Below are 19,556 nucleotides of genomic sequence, written 5' to 3'. Positions count from 1 at the left end.
ATCAGAATGACTTTATTTAGAAATAAGGTTGTTGTCATTAGTGAAGATGAGTTCAGCCTAGTCAACTTATAAAAAGAGGGGAAGACAGAGACTAGGAGTGAAAATGCCAGTCACAGGGAGCTCCCTTCTAAATTGTCAGGTAGAACATCAGGGAGGTAATACCTGCAGGGTTTCATTTTTTTTTAAATTTCCATGTACACCTCTCTGTGCAAATCTCTGCAAACCAATGAAACACACACACACACACACACACACATACACACACACGGGCAATGAGGGGTATAACCTCACAAGGAACTTGAGGAAGCTGTTGTCACCATCTCATCTACTGATCGGAGTCTCAAAGGTCAAGACCACACTGGAGTCTTTCCATTGTTGTAAAAGTTAATGAAAGTTAATTATTAAAGCTGACAGGTAATTTCCCCACTGCCTTACATAACCTACATATAGACACCCCCGTACATATGGATGCAATCAGAGCCTATAGGACTAAGTGGATGGACACTTCTGACAACAGGACTGCTTGACCTCAGACTTCAGACTTGGAGCTGGTGCTCAAGTCCCTCACTGAGCGTGCACCAGGTAGGAAGCAAATTTACAATCATTTTGCTCAAACTTGTCTTCTAGTTCTTGCAAATGATATTTTCTGATCCAAACCCACTTAAAAGTCAGGGTTGTGGGAGCAGGAATGAATGAGCCCACTACCAATAGATTTAAAATGTAAGCCCAGAGCCCTCGCAATGTGAAGCAAATATTTGAGTAGACTTTGATTTGACCAAAGAAATTGTTGTATGCATTGTTAAGCTCTAGATAGCCTCTTCGACAATGGAAGAGGTTTTTGCCTTAATTATTCACTTAATTCCTTTAATTCTGAACCCAAATCTGACTTTATAGGTAGATTATCTGTTCTGAAGTTTGGCCAATAAAGAAAGCTTTTAGGAAAGGTTTCTCTAGGAGGTAGAGTGATCTGTTAGAAGGTGTTGAGAAGGACCTTTCAGTCCAGAGGCGAGGGATTTATCTGCAAGACATCCCAGAAAGTCCAAGAAGGGAAGGGGTGGGGGAAGAGAAAAGGGAAGAGAAAGCAAGTAGAATGGAGAGTGAAAAAAGAAGAGAGAGAGGGAAGAAAATTGTAAAGTAGCAGAGTACCATATGTCACGAGTAATGTACCGTGCAGGGGTACTTATTTTGCAGATTTCTAGTCCTAACAAGATAAAATCTTTCATTCTACAAAATGTCAGGAAAAGGTCACACAACAGTGTTTAAATATGCAAGTGAAAAACACTGTATTAAATCATTTGACTAGATAATTCTCTTTTCCCAAGTAAAATTGCCATTCAGAGAAACAGTGCAGTGTTGTTGAGTCCTGTTGAGAAATTAGGAGGCAACTATTTGATTTCAGAGACAAGTCGCTTACAGTAGTTAATACATAGCTCCTACTCAGTCTGGATGAATGAATGAGTATATAAATAAACCAGCCGGTATATCAATAGCTACTAAATAGCTCATATTCAACCAAGAAATGAAAACAGTTCACAAAATGAGAAATTATATTTTCTTACTAGATTAAATAAGCAATAACTTAGTCCCATTTCTCTCCATAAAGAGGATCTTTGGTTCTCCAAACACAGAAAAGAAGAGCTTCTTCAATAAACCACTTCATTTCAAGGAGATTGAGATCCAGCCACACAAGCTCTGGATTTTGTGTCTCTGATGCTGAAAGTAGGGACATAGGGGAGAGGCTCTATGTTCAACGGTCTCAGCTGGAGCTCCCTTGGGGGTTAGGGCTAATGGGCCCCCCACATCAACATAGCAGAAATGAGTGTGTTTCAGAATCACTCACAAGACCTGGTTTCTTGTTCTGGCTCTGTCACTTGCTAGCTGTGAGACTTGGAAAAGTCATGTATCTTCCCAGATCTCAATTTTGCCATCTGCACATTGGTGATAATAAGGCCTGCCTTCCCTGCCTGCTTCATGGACAAAAAAGCAAAAGTACTTAGAAACCTACAAAACCTTTATAGAAAGTCCAGGGATCCTCTCTCTTCTTCCGTAGCCTACTGGATCTGAAATGCCTTGCTGTGGTTTATTTTCACATATCTCTAATGATGTAGCCGTTTGGCCAACAAAGTCTTCTGTTCCAGTTCGTGGGTCACTATCTTTTGAACATGATTTGCCCATTCCCTGCTGCCTTCCCAACATCTCTCCTGAACTGATCTGTGCTTTCAGGTCTAAGTCAAGACCCACAGTTCTTTCATGAAACCTTCCTTGACTCCAGCCCACACTCATGGCCCTTCTTCGTCCAATCTGTTGTCTGTGCCAATCACTTCGGACAACACCCCCCCTGCATATATGTAAACTTTGGAGTTTGGAGTACATCACCGACCACTTACAGCTTTAGTTCACAGGCTAGGTTATTTAAACAACCTTTGGAGGCAGTAACAATAGGTTGTTTCCCATAAAAAGGGAAAAAATGATTAAGATTTGGCCCTGGTCCTTGGGAAACTGAGTCTTACTGGAGAGAGAAATCTGTGACCAAACAATGATGACACAGTACACCATGGTACAGAAAGACGTACAAAGTATGTACGAGAAGGGAATGATTAACTCTTTCTTGGGGACTCCACGAAGGCTTTACCCACATCTTCTTATCTTATACACCTATGTTAGGGACAGAGTTCCTGACAAACTATAGGCCAATAAACGCTCCCTGAAGGAAAGAAGGAACCAATCAATGATCAGGGACAGCTGAGTATTTTTAAGGATGAATTGGAATTCACCAGGAGTCGAAAGAGAGGAACACGGATAAGAGAAACAACATCCTCAGAGACAGGAAGCTGGGAAACATGGAAAGAGAAGTTGAGAAGCTTGTGAGACGGGCCAGAGCTAATCCGTGAAAAGCCTTGCATGCTAGGCTGTGAAGCTTAGATAGGTGCGTGCTTTCAAATTATGTCAGAATAAACCCGTGAGAGTGGAAACCTGGTCATTCTGGGCAAATGCGGAGTAGACATGGAGTCAGAGAAAAGTTGGTAGCAATGACGCTTTCAGACAGATCACTGCAGACTTCTGTCAGACAGCGTTGTAAATACTCAATATACCCAGTCAATATAAACTCACTCCTGAGGCCATTACCTCTGCAATTAAGGCTAAGAAGTCTCTTGACAACAGCCCCACTTGCCGTCTTGACAACAGCCCTACAGGGAGGTAATGGCGTCCCCCTCTACCACTAGGTAAACAAAAGCTTGGAGGGCTTGCCCGTAGCAACACAGTTAAGCAGTGACCACGCCGGCTCCGCTCAGCGGTCAGATCTCACTCTTTCCCGCTGCACCTCCTAACTACATTAGGTTTGACTTAGTTTTTCAGCAGTATAACCAAAAATAATAATTGTGAATAAAAAGAATTGTCAACAACAACCACAATAATAATGATTAGTGCCTGAACTAAGATTAAGCTAAAGTTAAGTTCCTAGAAGGTGTTAAAAGACCTACCATAAGGGCACCTGGCTGGCTTCATTAGTGAAACATGGGACTCTGGATCTCAGGGTCGTGAGTTTGAGCCCCACATCGGATGTAGAGATTACTTACATAAATAAACTTTATTTGGGGAGGAAGATTTTATTTATTTCAAAAAGAGAGTGAGCATGAGAGGGGGGCAGAGTCAGAGGGAGAGAGAGAAGCAGGCTCCCTGTTGAGCAGGGAACCTGATGCGGGGCTCAATCCCAGGACCCAGAGATCATGACCTGAGCCAAAGGGAGGTGCCAGCCGACTGAGCCACATACGTGTCCCACTAAATAAACTTAAAAAAATAATAAAAGGAAATAAAGGACCACTATAAATTTAATCACATAAACAAACTTTCTGAATAAGCAATGCAAGACACATACCATGTTCTTGCTCACTATGGACACTGAACTAGAGTTGTATGAATTATCCCTATTATTTTGGCAAAAAAAGAATTCCAAACCTTTTCCTTTGGGCATCTTGCTTTGAGACTTTCTGGGGAAACTGCTTCATGCCCATGAGAACCCCACCCTGGTCCCATCGCCTTTAATTGCTTCTATGTCACTTTATCTCCTCTCTCGATGGAAAGACTCTGGCTTCGCAAACGATCTGGAAGCATTTATGACTTGCCCATAGCTTTCAAGAGATCATCACTAAAAAAAAAAGGAAAAACGGTTTTTCGTGTTCTAAATGTTAATGGACCCATTGATTTCTCCCAAAGAAACAGCTCGAGGATCAGATTTATAATATAGCTTCCTTAATTACCCTGCTGTGTTTCAAGACTGGAACACAGAATCACAGCTTTAACTAGAAATCATTGGCTGCCGCAGCCCCTGACCCCTTGTAACCTCTCTTCATCGACATCAGCATGGATCCTCCTCCCTCCCAACCCATGTCATTACTCCTAATGGCAGTTCGGGGCTTCTCTGATTTGGGTGCCGCCATCTCCCTGACTCCCTCCAGTCTGACACCAACCAGAATGTGGGGCTGTACACGCCCTCACTTTCGGGTTCATCTATGGCTCCTGATTGGGGTCGCTCTTATGGTGCTTGCTGGAGAAATGATTCCGCTTGTTCCCCCCCACCCCGTCCCTCCTCCCCTAAGGGTAGCTCTCAAGGTACATCTCTTTTCCCTGTTGTCTGGGGAGCAATTTGTGACATAGGGCTGGCATCCTCTGGTTTCCCATGGACTGGCACAGGGCTATTTGGAGACCCTACTGGAAGGGTGGGTTCGTTGGGGGTCCACCTTGTGTCACAGTGGTGGGGATATCGACTGCAACTGGCGAGGGGCTGGGAAATGCTCCACATACCTGCTTGCCTCCCGGTTTCAAATTAGCATTAATTAATGAAAAATACTAGCATTGCTTAGGAGCACCTGGATTCAAATCAGCTGTTTCCTAGCAGAAAGGGCAGCCCTCTGAGGGATGAGAACACTAAATAGATAAAAACTGAGGTGTGGAAAGAGTTAAGGCCCTTAGACACTTCTGCGTGGAGGAAGCAGGCAGCGTGGAGGTGCTGGGGTCACTGGAAGGCAGGCAGGGACACGCGGTGCTTGGCAGCGGGCTGGAGATGGGCGGAACGGGGTGCAGGGTGGGGTTCAGGGGTCACGCATATGACCATCCTTAATCACTAGAAATATCAAAGTTATTCATCAACCAGAATAGTTAAATTAAAAAAAAACCTAAACTTCAGAAAATCCCGGAATTAAATTTCTGTTCAGAAAAAAAAAAACAAAAACACAGGGAAAGACAAGTGTAAAATGACTAAGCCCCAGGACCAAAGTAAGCAGGTGTGTGTGCATATGGGAGCGTGTCTATGTAGAGAGTACATAGGTCATAAAGGCCCAAAAAATTTCAAAGAGCGCATCATTGAAAAGGAAATAAAAGTGGAAATGTACACCACCAAGTTCTAAAAGCATTAGGAGAAAGAGGCCTGAGAGTACATTTCAGTCCCCGAAGCGCCCAAAGAGACCCAGAGAAAAATCTGAGGCATGAAGATAAATCGGAACCCGGGAAGGCATGTGTGAATATGGGTATCATATTTGAGACTGGAATTGTGATTTCTAGGAACCAAGAAACATATTTTCAAGAATTACTGGGGGAAGGTAATTTGTTCAGGCAAAAAAAAAAGATTAAGCCAATTGCTTTGAATTCCTAACTGACATAGATCATACTAAAGCATCCCAGAGATGAGGACATGGAGAATGACATGAATTTAGAACTGTCTGGAGCCTCTCGGGGCCAAGGCACCACGGGGCTGGTTGACTCAGTGACTCACCATGTGTGCTGAGTGTGGACTGGGAGGCAGCAGCTTTGGGAACAAGGACGGCAGTTAAGAGAACAAACCACAAGTCTGGAATGTGGCCCTCAAGGTCTCTTTCTCTAAGTTCTGGAAAGTTCTTGTGGGTTTTTTTGTTTTGTTTTGTTTTGTTTGTGTTTTGTTTTGTTTAGAGAAAGAGAGAGGAGAGAGGGGTTGTGTGAGCCGGGGCTGAGCGAGGGCAGGGGTGTGGGGGAAGGAGGGGGAATCTGCAGAGGGAGGGAGAGAGAAAGAGAGAGAGAGAATATTAAGCAGTCTCTACTCCCAGCAAGGAGTCTGACACAGGGCTCAATCCCAGGACCCTGAAATCATGACCTGAGCCTAATCTCTAAAGAGTTAGACACCAGGCGCCCTGAAAAGATTTCTTAAGCTGTCCTGATTCCTGACCTTGAGCACTCCCCTTGTAGTCAGTGCTTAGGTGTGGAGAGGAGGCATTTTCCAATCTGGGGCAGGATGGCAGGGGGCCAGGCCCTTGATCCAGCAGGAGGTATGGTGGAACCCAGTAAGAGCCAGCCAAGGCCATCCTCAGGGAAGGAAGCAAAGCCAAACAGAGTGATTTCTGCCATCACTGTCCCTGGCCAAAAAAAAAAAAAAAAAAAAAATCAAACCATGCCATAGCAGAGTTAAAAAAAAAAAATAGCAAAATGTAGAAAAGAAGTAGTTTCTTAAGAAAGAGCTAGTGAGTTTTTCTGAGCAACTCGGTGGAAAAATGAATAAAGCAACAAAATAGTGGAATCTCTTTTTTCTGTCCATGGCAGCATCTGACAAAGAAATGCACTGTGCTTAAGTCTTCTTCGTCCTAAGGTTGGCTAGGTTGGAAACTCCACAGGATGAAAGCTGTTCTTGAAAGACACTCCGGACAGCCTTTACAAGAGATCTAAGGTGTCACGAGTCATTGAATAGGGATTAGCTCTTAAGTGTTTTGTTGGTAATTGGCAAATAAAGACAAAAAATCCATGCTAGGCATAGCAATGAGTAAGCCAAGCCTGTTCTGCTTCGTGAACATTCTTCTGACAATGAGGAATATTGTATAGTTGGTGGGATTTGACACTTGGAACTGGGGTGGAGGGATGAGTGAGGGGTTAGAGAAGAAACAGTTTGTTGGGGTGAGAGGAGACTCAGAAAGAACAGAGGGGGTCTAACAGTTGTAACAAAGCCCAAGAACACCCCAAATGCTGGAGGTCAAACCAGAGGGTAAGACAGAATCCCTCCACAGTGGTCAGAGAAGATCAGTAGAGAGGAGTTTAGAGGGGAGGGATTTAGGTGGGGGAGAGAAATGGGTGGTCAAAGGCAGGACAGGTGGGACACACTGAGGCCAGCATCTGATTTCTGGTGCTGACTTGAGCCCTGCAAACAGTCTGGAAATCCCTTGAGCTGTGAGAGAGGGCCATGTAACAAGGTACAGTCTAGCTTGAGATCATTCGATTAGTAACGGTGACTGAGGTCAGGGAACAAAACTCTGGGTATTGTGAGTAGTAATACAGAAACAAGGTTAGAGGGGAGAATGCTGACAGCTGGAATGATCTTTGCTTAACGTTCCCAGGAGACAACGGAGAAGGTGAGTGTCATAGAAGAAACAACAAAGAAATCTGAAAGCAAAGCTGTGCATCTGACACTCGACTCACTCTAAGTCCTGAGGAAAAGGTCTCAGATTGGGGGGGGGGGGGGCTGTGCTATTATATTATCATTGTAAGAAGAGGACAATCATTAGAATTGCAAGGGCCTTTAAGAGCTGCAAGGGCCAAATAGGTAATATGCATTAAAGGATTTTTTGCAAAATGGATCTTTTAAGCATAACAGACAGAGGACTGAGATAACAAAAAATGTAAACATCTGACCCAGGAAATGCAAATAGTTAGGATATGAACTATCATCACTTAGCAAAAGTCTGCAGTTTTCAGGTGCAATGCTAGATGCTTTGAAAACATTCCCACTTACTCTTCGTTAAAACCCTGAAACCTGAGTCTTATTAGCTCAATTACATGGACGAGGCTCAGAGAGGCTAAGCAAATTGCCGGAGATCTTCTCTTAAAAACATCTCCTCACTAGGGAGCTAAGTAACAAAATAAAACTTTGTGCAATAGTTCCCTCAGCTGTTCACTGGAAAACCCTCCTAGAAACAATGGGAAAAAAGTGGACAGTCTCCTTGAATTTCACAAATTTCAAGCATTTCACGGATCTTTCAAAAATTGAGCTGGGGAAACTGAACAGTGTTGACTGCAGTGAAAGGGCAATGAGTAGATTTTAAATGTAATCTGTCCCAGGACTCCGCCATAATCTTGGCAACGTTTCTGAGAAATAAACTAAAGCGAATTCTTTTCTTGATGAGATCTCATCTAACAAGTGGGAAAAAAAAATGCACTCACTGATGAGTAAACTGAGTCAACTTCTATTGCTTTTTGGTGATCTTTTAAGAATAAATAATAAAAGTCCTTGTTTACTTACCCAAAGGAGTGGTGTCCAGCTCCTTGGAGTAAAAAGTGATATCACTGTCTCAAAACACAATCTAGGTCCCTTAATCCTGCCTCTTTTGATCTCAAAAGGTGGTAACATTCAGTTCAGAGATCACTCATCTGTAAATTGCATCACATTATCTCCGAGTTATTTAAGAAGCATGCTCTGTTTGGTTTCAGGCATTTGAACCTGCTAAAGGCAAGAAGAAGGCTTTGCCACATAGTTCCAAAGGTCTTCCTCTTAACAAAGCCGTCAGAGAAAGCAAAATGATCGAACCCATTGGGAACCAGTACGTCGTAGCCAGGCCTGTGTATTCTGCAAATGCTTTCGGGGAGGAACATAAGAAGAAACAGAGATATCACAAGACCTTTCTGGATCATCTCAAAGGGTGTTGTAGGTAAGATATCTTTTAAGGTATTAGTATGGGGAATAAGTGAAGCACTTTGTTCTAACTTTCCAAGCTCTCCTTTCTGGCGTTAACGCATCACCTTCAGGGTCTTCTTATCTTTGATTTCCAAACCTCCTACTCCCTGCCAGGGCTGGAAAGGCAATCTCTACAATGAACACCATCTCAGCTCTCAACACAATCTCTCCATATCCGAGCACTCAGAAATGAGGGCGGAGGAAAGTTCTCAACTGAAATGTTGTAAAAGTCAAGCTGAGGATGTCAGATAAGCTCTACTATAGCTAAAGAAAATCAGCATTTAAAAAAAAATCCTTTGGTAGTGACGGGGCGGGGGGGGGCACTCAATATGGGTAAGGAAGTGAGTGTCAGTGGGAAAGGTGGTGGTTCATTCTTGAATATAGTATCATCTTCACCAATTTTCCACTGCATTTAGGTGCCAAACTTACAACTGGATATGAATTAACTGAGTTGGGGATTTCAATGTTTTCAGCTGTTCTACACAGAAGGCCAAGAAGATTGCCCTGTCTTTGTTCCCCATAGCATCTTGGTTACCAGCCTACCAGATAAAGGAATGGCTACTCAGTGACATTGTTTCTGGAATCAGCACAGGGCTGGTAGCTGTACTACAAGGTAACTTTTTTTGAGAGGTCATTGATATGTTCTAGAATTCATTCCTTTTCATGTACAGAATTCAGTGTCCTTTGATACATTCCCAAGGTTGTGCAACGATCACCATTATCTAATTCCAGAACATTTTTACCACCAGCTCCATTCCCAAACCCTCCTGTCCAATTAGGAGTCCCTTTCCATTATATCCATCCATCTCCCTGGCAATGACTTTCAGTCTCTATTGATTTGCCAATTCTGGGCATTTCATATAAAACAGAATCACAGAAGATGTGGTGCTTTGTGTCTGGTTTCTTCCACTTGGCATCATGTTTTCAAGGTTCATCCATGTTGTAGCATGTGAGGGTAATTTACATCTTTGCGTGATGGCTAAAATTCTATGGTATGGCCAGACCACACTCTGTTGATCCGTTTATCCGTTGATGGACATTTGTGTTGTTCTCTGTTTGGGGCTATTAGAAATAATGTTGTCGTGAACACTTGTGTACAAGTTCTCGTGCGAGCCTATGTTTCAGTTCTCTTGGGTAAGTACCTAGGAGTGTGACTGCTGTCACATGGTCATCCACTAGCAACGTATAAGTGTTCAAATTTCTCCATATCCTTGCGAACACTTGTTATTATCTGTCTTCTTTATGTTAGCCATCTTCATGAGTCTGAAATTGTGGTTTAGATTTTGATTTCCCTGATGACTAATGATGTTGAACATCTTTTCAGGTGCTCCCTGGCAATCTGTATATCTGTGGAGAAATGAATCTTTTGCACATTTTAAAATTAGGTTCTTTTTCTTTTTCTTGTTGAGTTGTAAGTGTTCTTTATATATTCTGGATACTAGACCCTTATCCAAGATACAATTTGCAAATCATTTCTCCCATTCTGTGGGTTGTCATTTCACTTTCTTGATAGTAGTCTTTGAAACACACATTTTAAAATTTTGATGGAGGTCAATTTATTTGTTTTTAGTTTGGTTGCTTAAACTGTAGGTGTCAATTCTAAGAAACCATTGCCTCATCCAAGGTCACAAAGACTTATACCTATGTTTTCTTCTAAGAGTGTTATGGTTTTAGCTCCTGCACTTACATCCTTGATCTATTTGAGTTAATAAAGTAACTGATTTTCAAGGTAAAATCTGAAATATTTGAAGACCCCAAGAAGGACTCTTATGATTCCTTTGCCTGAAATAAGGACCCTGATGCTTCTGTATTTACAGGCTTAGCATTTGCTCTGCTGGTCACCATCCCCCCAGGCTATGGATTATATGCAGCCTTTTTCCCAGTTCTGGTCTACTTTTTCTTGGGCACTTCAAAACACATATCTGTGGGTAAGTGAATTTGTGGGCTAATGAATGCTCACATGGCTTTTTCTTTATTAATTCCACTTGACATACTCTGTATCGATTCTAGTTGTGCATAATCCAGGAGTCATAGTTTCTTGTAAGAACTGGGACTGGGGGGATGGGGAAGGAGGGGAGAACAGCCAGTAATCTCTTTATCCACCACGTTATGGTTGAAAGACACCTGTGCTTTAGGGAGCCCTATATTGATTATAGTGCATTGTCTGTTAATTAGGTCCATTTCCAGTTCTGAGTATGATGGTGGGAGCCGTCGTTGTGAAATTAACCCCGTCGGACAGTACAGCTCCTCTGGAAATCTCTAATAGCTCGATGAGCAATGATTCCTCAACAGACGAGTATAAGGTGATGGTGGCAGCCACGGTCACAGTCCTTTCTGGAATCATTCAGGTGAGTGCTTTCTCGTGTAATTGGCCCTCCCCTCCCCGTGCTGCTGGTCCTCACTGGTACACATCTTTCTGTTCTGTCTCCTTCCTGCCCACCCGCCCCCACTCTTCCCTGGGCTTGCATTCCACTCTCAATGGCCCATAGGAAAGGAGAGGGTCTCCTCACTCCAACCTGAGGTAGAGGAGCAGATCTACATTGCAAATGTGAGTGAACGCAGGTCTAGAGAGAAGGAAAAAATAGGAAGAGGGAGGCACCAGTGCTGAGAAGTGAAATGCCTCGTTCAAGTCATAATGACACCGGCGTCTTTGGAACTTTTTTCTTTCTGATTCCTCAGGGACTGTAATCTAGCTGGAAGGATTTGGGGTTGAGCACTTTGAACTGCCCATCTCAAGGATTTCAGGAAAGCGGAAAAGAATTATGGAGGGGCTGAAGCCTCCCTCCTGAGCCACACCCCCCACTCCATTGCTGGTGAATAGCGAATAGTGAGAATGGCATGGATTCCTCAAGATGTTGGCTGAGTTTCAGATGAGTGATATTATTGGCTAAGACCATTCCTTAAAGAGAGAGAAAGTGAGTTAAACCAGGACATTAGTGGTGTGCCCAACTGACAGACAACGCGGCCAGTTCTTTTCTGAATCTAGTGCCTTTGCATGTCTGCAGCTCCGACTACATTCTGGAGACACAAATGGAAAGGCAACCCGGGGATCCAAGGGAAGGAGACTCTGTCCGTGCGTGTCACTGCAAAATACTGAGGCTTTGGGGGAATGAACAACTTTGGTCCCCCGCTAAACCCAAGCACTTCTGAGGTTCCGTACACAGTCATGGACCTCTTCGGAAAGTCAAACAACTTGTTTGAGAGTGTATGAATGGAGGCTCACCATGAATGCCATAGCAGCCAGCACACCACTTAAAATTGGGAGGGGGCACCTGGGTGGCTCAGTGGGTTGGGCCTCTGCCTTCAGCTCTGGTCGTGGTCTTGGGGTCCTGGGATCAAGCCCCGCATCGGACACTCTGCTTGGTGGGGAGCCTGCTTCACCCTTTCTCTCTGCTTGCCTTTCTGCCAACTTGTGATCTCTCTCTCTCTCTGTTAAATAAATAAATAAATAAAATCTTTTAAAAAAATTATATGGGAAAATTTATGAGGGCTGGTGGTGGATAGGATTTTGCTATGAAAGGTATAAGGGTATGTCTTTTTTTTTTTACTTTTTTTTTATTTGTTTATTTTCAGCGTAACAGTGTTCATTGTTTTTGCACCATACCCTGTGCTCCATGCAGTACGTGCCCTCCCTATTACCCACCACCTGGTTCCTCAACCTCCCCCCCACCCCCGGCCCCTTCAAAACCCTCTGGTTGTTTTTCAGAGTCCATAGTCTCTCATGGTTCATCTCCCCTTCCAGTTTCCCTCAACTCCCTCTCCTCTCTAAGGGTATGTCTTCTAAAGATACAGCACCTTGGCTGTTACACTGAAAAGAAATTAAAAAAAAAAGATACAGCACCTTGAAGGGGGCGGGGAGGAAGGAAGAAGCTTGGTACTTCTTGGGGTGTACTAGACTTACATGCTCCGTGAACACTCTGTCACATTCTGCCTTGGGAGTTGAATGGGGGAAGGAGGGAGAGGGAGGAACCCAGAACCTGAGGTGTTCTGGGAGGCAAGGACACCTGCTTCTTCATTTACATACAGACTGAACCTTTGCATTTTGGATCCTTTCCCCTGCTGGTTCTCTAGTTGCTGAGGTGCACCTGTAAGGCAGACGACCAAAGGCCTTTGCCCTTTTCTTTCCAGTTGCTCATGGGGGTCCTGCGGGTCGGATTCATGGTGATCTATCTATCGGAGTCCCTCATCAGTGGCTTCACCACAGCTGCGGCGGTGCACGTCCTGGTTTCTCAGCTCAAATTCATGCTTCAGCTGACGGTCCCAGCACACACTGATCCATTTTCAATTTTCAAAGTAAGTAGTCCTTTGGCCTTGAAAAATCGAAATACGTGATATTCACTATCCTGTTTTCTGGGAGGCTTTCCTTTCATGACTTGCACGTGAGGCTTCCCAACAACTCCCAAGAATCCAACAGGTGGTGAAATTTAGTCACATTCAGAAAAAATTAGTGGCCAAGGGAAGAACACTGAATATTGAACAGCATCTGCCATCCAGCTAGAGTGAACAACGCAAATCAGTACCACGTCTCTGAGATTAGACTCTGAAGTATTATTTAAAAGAAAAAAAATCTAAATTCATTATTAAAGGCTTTAGCATTTTGTTCCATGATTTAAAAACTCCCCCCCCCAATTCTTCTTTTGAAAGACATGTGCTGAGTGATAATGTTTCCCTATGTCTAAAAAGCAGGTCTTGTTCTCTGAAAATGGAGGTGCTTCAGACATCTGTATGCATCCCTGTTTATAAAGCAAAAGGAAATTAACCAATATGTGGCTAGGACAGTGTGCATAGGGCATAGTGATTCTCAGCTCTCTTTTTTCTTGCTGAATCTCGCTAAAGGTTTGCCTGTTGTATTTGTCTTTGCCCAAAACCAGCTCTTAGTTCTGCTGACCTTTTCTATTGTCCTTTTAGTCTCAATTTCATGTATTTCCACTCTGGTCTTTGTTGTCACCTTCCTTTTATGAATTTCGGGCTTATTGGTGCTTCAATCAAGACGGTCTTTGGAGCTGAGACAGAGTTTGCCCTGTATCGGAACCAGCCCTCTCTCACTCCCATCCAGAGCTACTCTAGAAGGGGAGTGTTCGAGGAGCAATTTGGGATCTAGTGTGGGCCTGCTTGAGCTCTCCAGATCCCATGGATAGGGATCCAACTGGCTATAAAAATTAAAACCATGCTCTGTGCACTATTAGCCAGGAAACGAGTTTCCAAAAGTGACACAGACAGTTAACTAAAAAGTGTGACGGGCCTTAACCTTAAAAAGAAAAAAAAAAAAAAAAAAGCCAGGAATTAAGGGGATACATGCTAGGAAAACTATCGGGGAGCAGAGGGTATTCCCTGGATGGAGAAATGATGCTGATTATAAGATAATAATCCATAAGACCTACGAGCAGAAGAGACAAGTTGTAAAAATGTGAAAAGTATCCAGGGAATTTTGACACCAGCCAAAGATATTCCCAGCAAAAAGGCCACGAGTGTCCCTATACTAGCGGAGTGCCACTGCTATGTTAACTTACTCGTTCATGGTTAACTTGAGCAGAACAGAGAATCACTCTTCTACCCATGCCAGTCCTTCTTGCCTCAATTTTTTTTAATCTGTTTGGAAATAATCAAATATTGCATCCAAATTATACGTCGGTATAATGCTTGGGAAAGAAATGAAACAAATGAATAAAGAAACAAACAAAAAGGAGAATCAGAACCTATAAATACAGAGAACAAGCTGATGATTGCCAGAGGGGCTGGGGGTGGGGGGTTTGGGCCAAGTGGGTGAAGGGGAGCAGGGGATTCGGTTGAGTTATAGAATGGATACGTCACAGGAACAAGGGCACAGCACAGGGAACATAGTAATAGAGATGTCAAATCATTCTGTTGTACACCAGAAGCTGGCATGATGTGTCAGCTGTACTCAAGTTAAAAAAAGGTTATAAAAAATAAAAATCAAAAGGATTCTTAAAAAGGAAGAAAAAATACAGCACTTGGCTGTTTTTTGCTTTTCTAATTTTAGGTACTGAATTCCGTATTCACACAAATAGAGAAGACCAATATCGCAGACCTTGTGACCTCCTTGATTATCCTAGTGATTGTATTTGTGGTGAAAGAAATCAATCAGCGCTACAAAGCCAAACTTCCTGTGCCCATCCCAATTGAACTCATCATGGTAACTGATCATCTTAAGACTTTCTTTCATAATTCATTAGTCTCCTGTTTTTGTGTTGAAAACCTTCAGGAGGTTTTAGTGGGGTGGATGCCCTTTCTGCCGTTTCTGGGTGTCAAATTTAGTATGGTTTTCTCTTCATTCTGAATGAATGGCTTCCTTTGTGATTTGGGGTTCATTCTCTCCGTGGGAGACGAGGACGGCGCAGAGAACAAGGCCTCAGAGAGGCTTAGCAGACCCATCAGAGCTGCGATTCTTAACCTCTGGTGGCTGAAGAGAATTGTTTCAGAACTTTTTTTTTAAAAAGAAGCAAAGCCAGGGCTGGAGATTCTGATCTAAGAAGACTGTGCGTGATCTCTCATAATTCTAACTTGGGCAATTTGCAACTTTGCAGACTGTGATCGCAACAGGTGTGTCCTATGGCTTTGACTTCGAAAACAGGTTTAAGGTGGCTGTGGTTGGGGAGATGAAGAGAGGGTAAGTGTGTCTTTTATGGTGGCCTCTCCAAGCACTGACTAGACAGCGAGCCGTAAGTGGGGAGGACAGTGAGCCAGATGCATTCATCCGGCTCAGAACCCTCCCTCCCTCATGGGAGGATGAGGAAGACGCTCTACTCTCCTTCTGGGAAGGAGCCACGAAGGCTCTGTGGTTCTTAATATCAGAAAGTCTGTCTTTATGGAAGAACTCACCAACCAGATGAGCAGGGATTCACACGCAAGGAAAGTGTAGTGGTCAAAGTAAAAAAAAAAAAAAAAAGCAAATCAAACCTGCTTCTCCTCATAAAAAAGAACCAAATGAAACCAGATTTCCTTGCCCATTGATTACTATAAACAATGTGCAGTGTTTTGTTGGAGGTGACTAGAGCCAAGTTCTGACAGTTCAAACGAAACACAGAAGGACTATCCATAGCCCATTGCTTGAGCAATCCGGAGAGGCACACTCTGTCCTTTCTCGTGATCAAATTCAAAACAAGACCAGAGCAACCGTGAACGCTGTGGAAGGATGGGAGGTCCCGTTCATACAAGGACTTTGAAAACGCATTGATGGTATTGCCCTTATTGGGCTGAGAAGAGAGATCCAGTGTTGTGTTTTCTTCTCCCTGTCCTCTGACCAGAGCATCAATTTCTTCCAATTGGCTTACCAAGGACAGGCTATGTTCCTGTTTAAAACCAAAGAAAAGATCCCCTCCTTTCCCAGACTGAAGGAGCATTTGAGAATTCTAGGAATCAGCATTTATATGCATTGTTGACTTTAAAATAACCAATTTTTCAAAAAAGGAAACGCGTGCAAAAATATTTTTATCACCAGATAGTCATTTGTTACACTTAATGAACCTCAGGCACCACTTTTCATTTAAAAGATTTTTAAGTAAGAATTCGTCTGAAACTGAAAGATTATTTCTGGGATTTCTCTCCACCCTGTAACTTGCAGGTGATTACACTTTACTGAAAAGTCTTGGCAGACAGAAACTACTGAGACAGACAGACATAGATAGGTACATACAAAATTAAAGAGGACCTTGCCAGAAAGGATTTGGGAAATAAAAAGGAAGTTGAGATCACTGAGTTACAATCTTTGAGACTCTTCTTAGTAAATAAATCTTGAATGTCAGCGGACCTCTCTCCACAGTGTTTGCGGGCAGGGGAAGGAGTAACTCACATTTATTAATCATTACACTCCACAGAGAGGCAGTGTAGCCTGGTACGCAAGCTCACCTGTCCTAGAGGCAGAGTACCTATGATTTACTTCTGAGTTCCTTTTTGATTTGGGGCAAATAACTACACTCCATGCCTCCATGTCCTTGACTCTAAAAATGGGGCTAAAACTAGTATCACATTGGAGTCTTGTAAGGACTGAGTGTGTTCATACGTGTGACATGCATGCTTAAGTGCCTGTCCCACAGGGAGTGTTCCCACTGCTCTGTTACTAATTTGCGATCTAAATTAAGTACTAGGCTCCTTACATGCTTTTTACACTCCAAGTTTTTCTGGGTGATGATTGGGCATTTTATTTTTTTTTTAGATTTTATTTCTTTATTTGAGAGACACAGTGCACTCATGTGCAAGAGAGCACGAGCAGGGGGAGGGGGCAGAGGGAGAGGGAGAAGCAGACTCCCTGCTGAGCAAGGAGCCCGATGTGGGGGCTGGATCCTGAGATCCCAGGACCTTGAGATCACGACCTGATCTGAAGGCAGATGCTTAACTGAGCCACCCAGGCACCCTGAGTGGGCATTTTAAATTTCTGTTGATCACCAATAGAATATAACTGGAAAATAATGATTACTAATTACTGTTAATCTGCTGTTAAAAGTATGACACCTTGGAAGTGATTTTGTGAAGTCACACACACACGGGCTGAAAGAAAGTGATCATCGAGACAGTCAAGGAGACATGGAGGATATATTCAGATTCCAGAGGGATCCCTATGATAATAGCTAATAGCCACTTCACGCCTCCCAGTGTGTAAATAGTATTCATGGCTATTATTTTATTTGGCACCGCCCCTCACAAAAATTATGATGAAGAGAAAACAAGTGTCATTATTCTCCCTTTACAAAAGAGGAAGCTGGCTAGGGAGGGGAAGTAGCAGAGCCAGGAAACGAATCCCAGTTTTCAGACTGTGAATCTCCATCACACCGCTCTGTCTCTGGTATTTAGAGGCTAGGACAAAAGAAAAATAGCAGGCTTCTGGTGACTTCGGGATAAAAAGCGTATTTCAACTGTATTGTCAATTCGGGATATGTTTTTGGAAAAAAAAAAAACAAACCAACAACATTCCAGACTAACGTTCTGATTCATGGCACCTCGCAGTACTTCTTCAAAATTAAGGCTGCAAATATGCGAACACGGTATTCATAAGACACGAACAGCAATGAAGAAAAAGTCAAATGGATCCAATAAACTTACTTTGAATAAGATTTAAGTCAGAAGCACATGTTGACAGGAAGGAACTGAGCATTTCAGTCAAGGGATATTGACCTCGAGATACTCGGACCTTTTATAACACAGTTAGCAAATATCATTGGACTGTTCTAAATCCATGAGGTACAAATGCAGAAGGATCTCCTCTGGGTGGAACGTTTCCCTGACACCGCGTGACTATAAATGGTCTTCCCTGTCAGAGCCACGGTTGGCTCCAGCACTACTGTGGGTCCCAGGGCAGAGTCCAAGGCCCGTCTGTTTGCTGAGGGGTTTTCGTGGAAGGTATTGTTATTGATGGAGGGAAGACTTTCTCGCTTCCCTTGTCTTTAATTGTGTTTTCTCAAAGACCTTCATCTATGGTAACTACTGGAGGGATTGTGGGTGATGCTTTTCAATCCCATGTAACAATACAAGTGGGATCTAAGACATTTTGCATGAGGCTTATAGGGATATAAGTGGACCTTCTAATGCGGCTATACTAGCAAAAATATCAGATGCACCGCTATCATGGGACTGGGTTTGCATTCTGGTATCAAATTCAGGCAGCTCTGCTTTTCAACAGTAAGATAGCAGATTCCAAAGTTTGCAGCGGTGCTAAATTCTTGCTGGTCACACTTCAAAATGAGACCAAACTCAGCCTCGATGGCATTCCCTCATGGATTTGCCCAACAATTATTGACCACGTGATGTTCGCCATGAAGACTGCTGGGTCTTGGTCACAGAATGATGAAGTAGTCACAGCCCCTGCTCTGTGTCTGGGGAGAGAGCTGTGGGGGAGGGTGGGGTAAGGAAAGGAGGCATCCAGGGCTGGAGAAGCACAGAAAACCTCACCTACCCTTGACTCGGGTGGTGAGATAAGACTTTCTGGAAGGAGGGATGGCGATGAGGAGAAGAGTTCAGGCAGAAGGAAGAGCAAATCAGAAGTTTCCAAGGCGAGAGTGCAGATGATGTCTTTGAGAAACAAACAAAAGCGTAGTATTGTTAGAGCATCAATTCTGGGAAATGATAGTGATTGAGCAGGAGTGGGGGTTGGGAAGGGATAGATCGGGAAGGAATCAGCTAAGGAATTTGGGCTTCTCCTGAGGACAAGTGAGCGCCATTGAAGGTGGGTGATGCTCAGACTCGCCCCACTTCCTTTTCAGATTTCAGGCTCCCATCGCACCCGACATGCAGATTTTCCAAGAGATCATTGGGGACAGCTTCGGCATTGCCATCGTTGGCTTTGTGGTGGCCTTCTCCGTGGCCAGTGTCTATTCCCTCAAATACGATTATCCGATCGATGGCAATCAGGTGAGTTTACAACCTGGCCTCTTTAGGCAACTTCAAGTAATACTTTGTTGACATCGTACCATCGCAGTGCCATTTCTAAAAAAGATTCTTCTTTGTTCTCCTGCCAGGAGTTAATAGCCTTGGGACTGAGTAACATATTCAGTGGATCATTCAAAGGCTTTGCTGGGAGTACCGCCCTCTCCAGATCGGCGGTTCAGGAGAGCACTGGGGGCAAAACACAGGTAGTTGAGGGTCTTCAATGCAGGGGCCGTCCTGGCGTTGGGACCCGACTGGTGACTCCAAGCTGTGGGGGGGATGTTGATTTTGTAATGACAATCTTTTCGTCTTTACAGATCGCTGGGATTCTCTCTGCTATCATCGTGCTGATTGTCATCTTAGCCCTCGGATTTCTTCTGGAACCACTACAAAAGGTAACGCTCATCTCTCTTTGGGTTCTCTCTCTTTCTCGGCTTCGGGTGATGATGAATCAAGGACCCTGGCTCTTCCATTCTGGAAGTGCAAACTAGAC

The 19,556-nt window shown here is 43.6% G+C and overlaps 1 protein-coding gene across 1 annotated transcript in view; it reads left to right on the top strand.

Annotated features, from left to right (window-relative positions):
• Positions 1-475: 475 nt before the first annotated feature.
• Positions 476-19,556, top strand: part of SLC26A3 (solute carrier family 26 member 3) — a 33,247-nt gene continuing 14,166 nt past the window's right edge. The window contains exons 1-11 of the mRNA XM_046021210.1: positions 476-582; positions 8,443-8,660; positions 9,160-9,299; positions 10,504-10,614; positions 10,862-11,034; positions 12,815-12,979; positions 14,688-14,840; positions 15,232-15,314; positions 18,901-19,048; positions 19,156-19,269; positions 19,381-19,458. Of these exons, the coding sequence (XP_045877166.1) occupies positions 8,530-8,660; positions 9,160-9,299; positions 10,504-10,614; positions 10,862-11,034; positions 12,815-12,979; positions 14,688-14,840; positions 15,232-15,314; positions 18,901-19,048; positions 19,156-19,269; positions 19,381-19,458 (1,296 nt within the window). The 5' untranslated portion in view covers positions 476-582; positions 8,443-8,529. The remainder of the gene's footprint in view (positions 583-8,442; positions 8,661-9,159; positions 9,300-10,503; positions 10,615-10,861; positions 11,035-12,814; positions 12,980-14,687; positions 14,841-15,231; positions 15,315-18,900; positions 19,049-19,155; positions 19,270-19,380; positions 19,459-19,556) is intronic.

Source organism: Meles meles, chromosome 10, assembly GCF_922984935.1.
Source record: "Meles meles chromosome 10, mMelMel3.1 paternal haplotype, whole genome shotgun sequence".
NCBI lineage: Eukaryota > Metazoa > Chordata > Mammalia > Carnivora > Mustelidae > Meles > Meles meles.
This window is presented reverse-complemented; position numbering and strand designations above follow the sequence as displayed.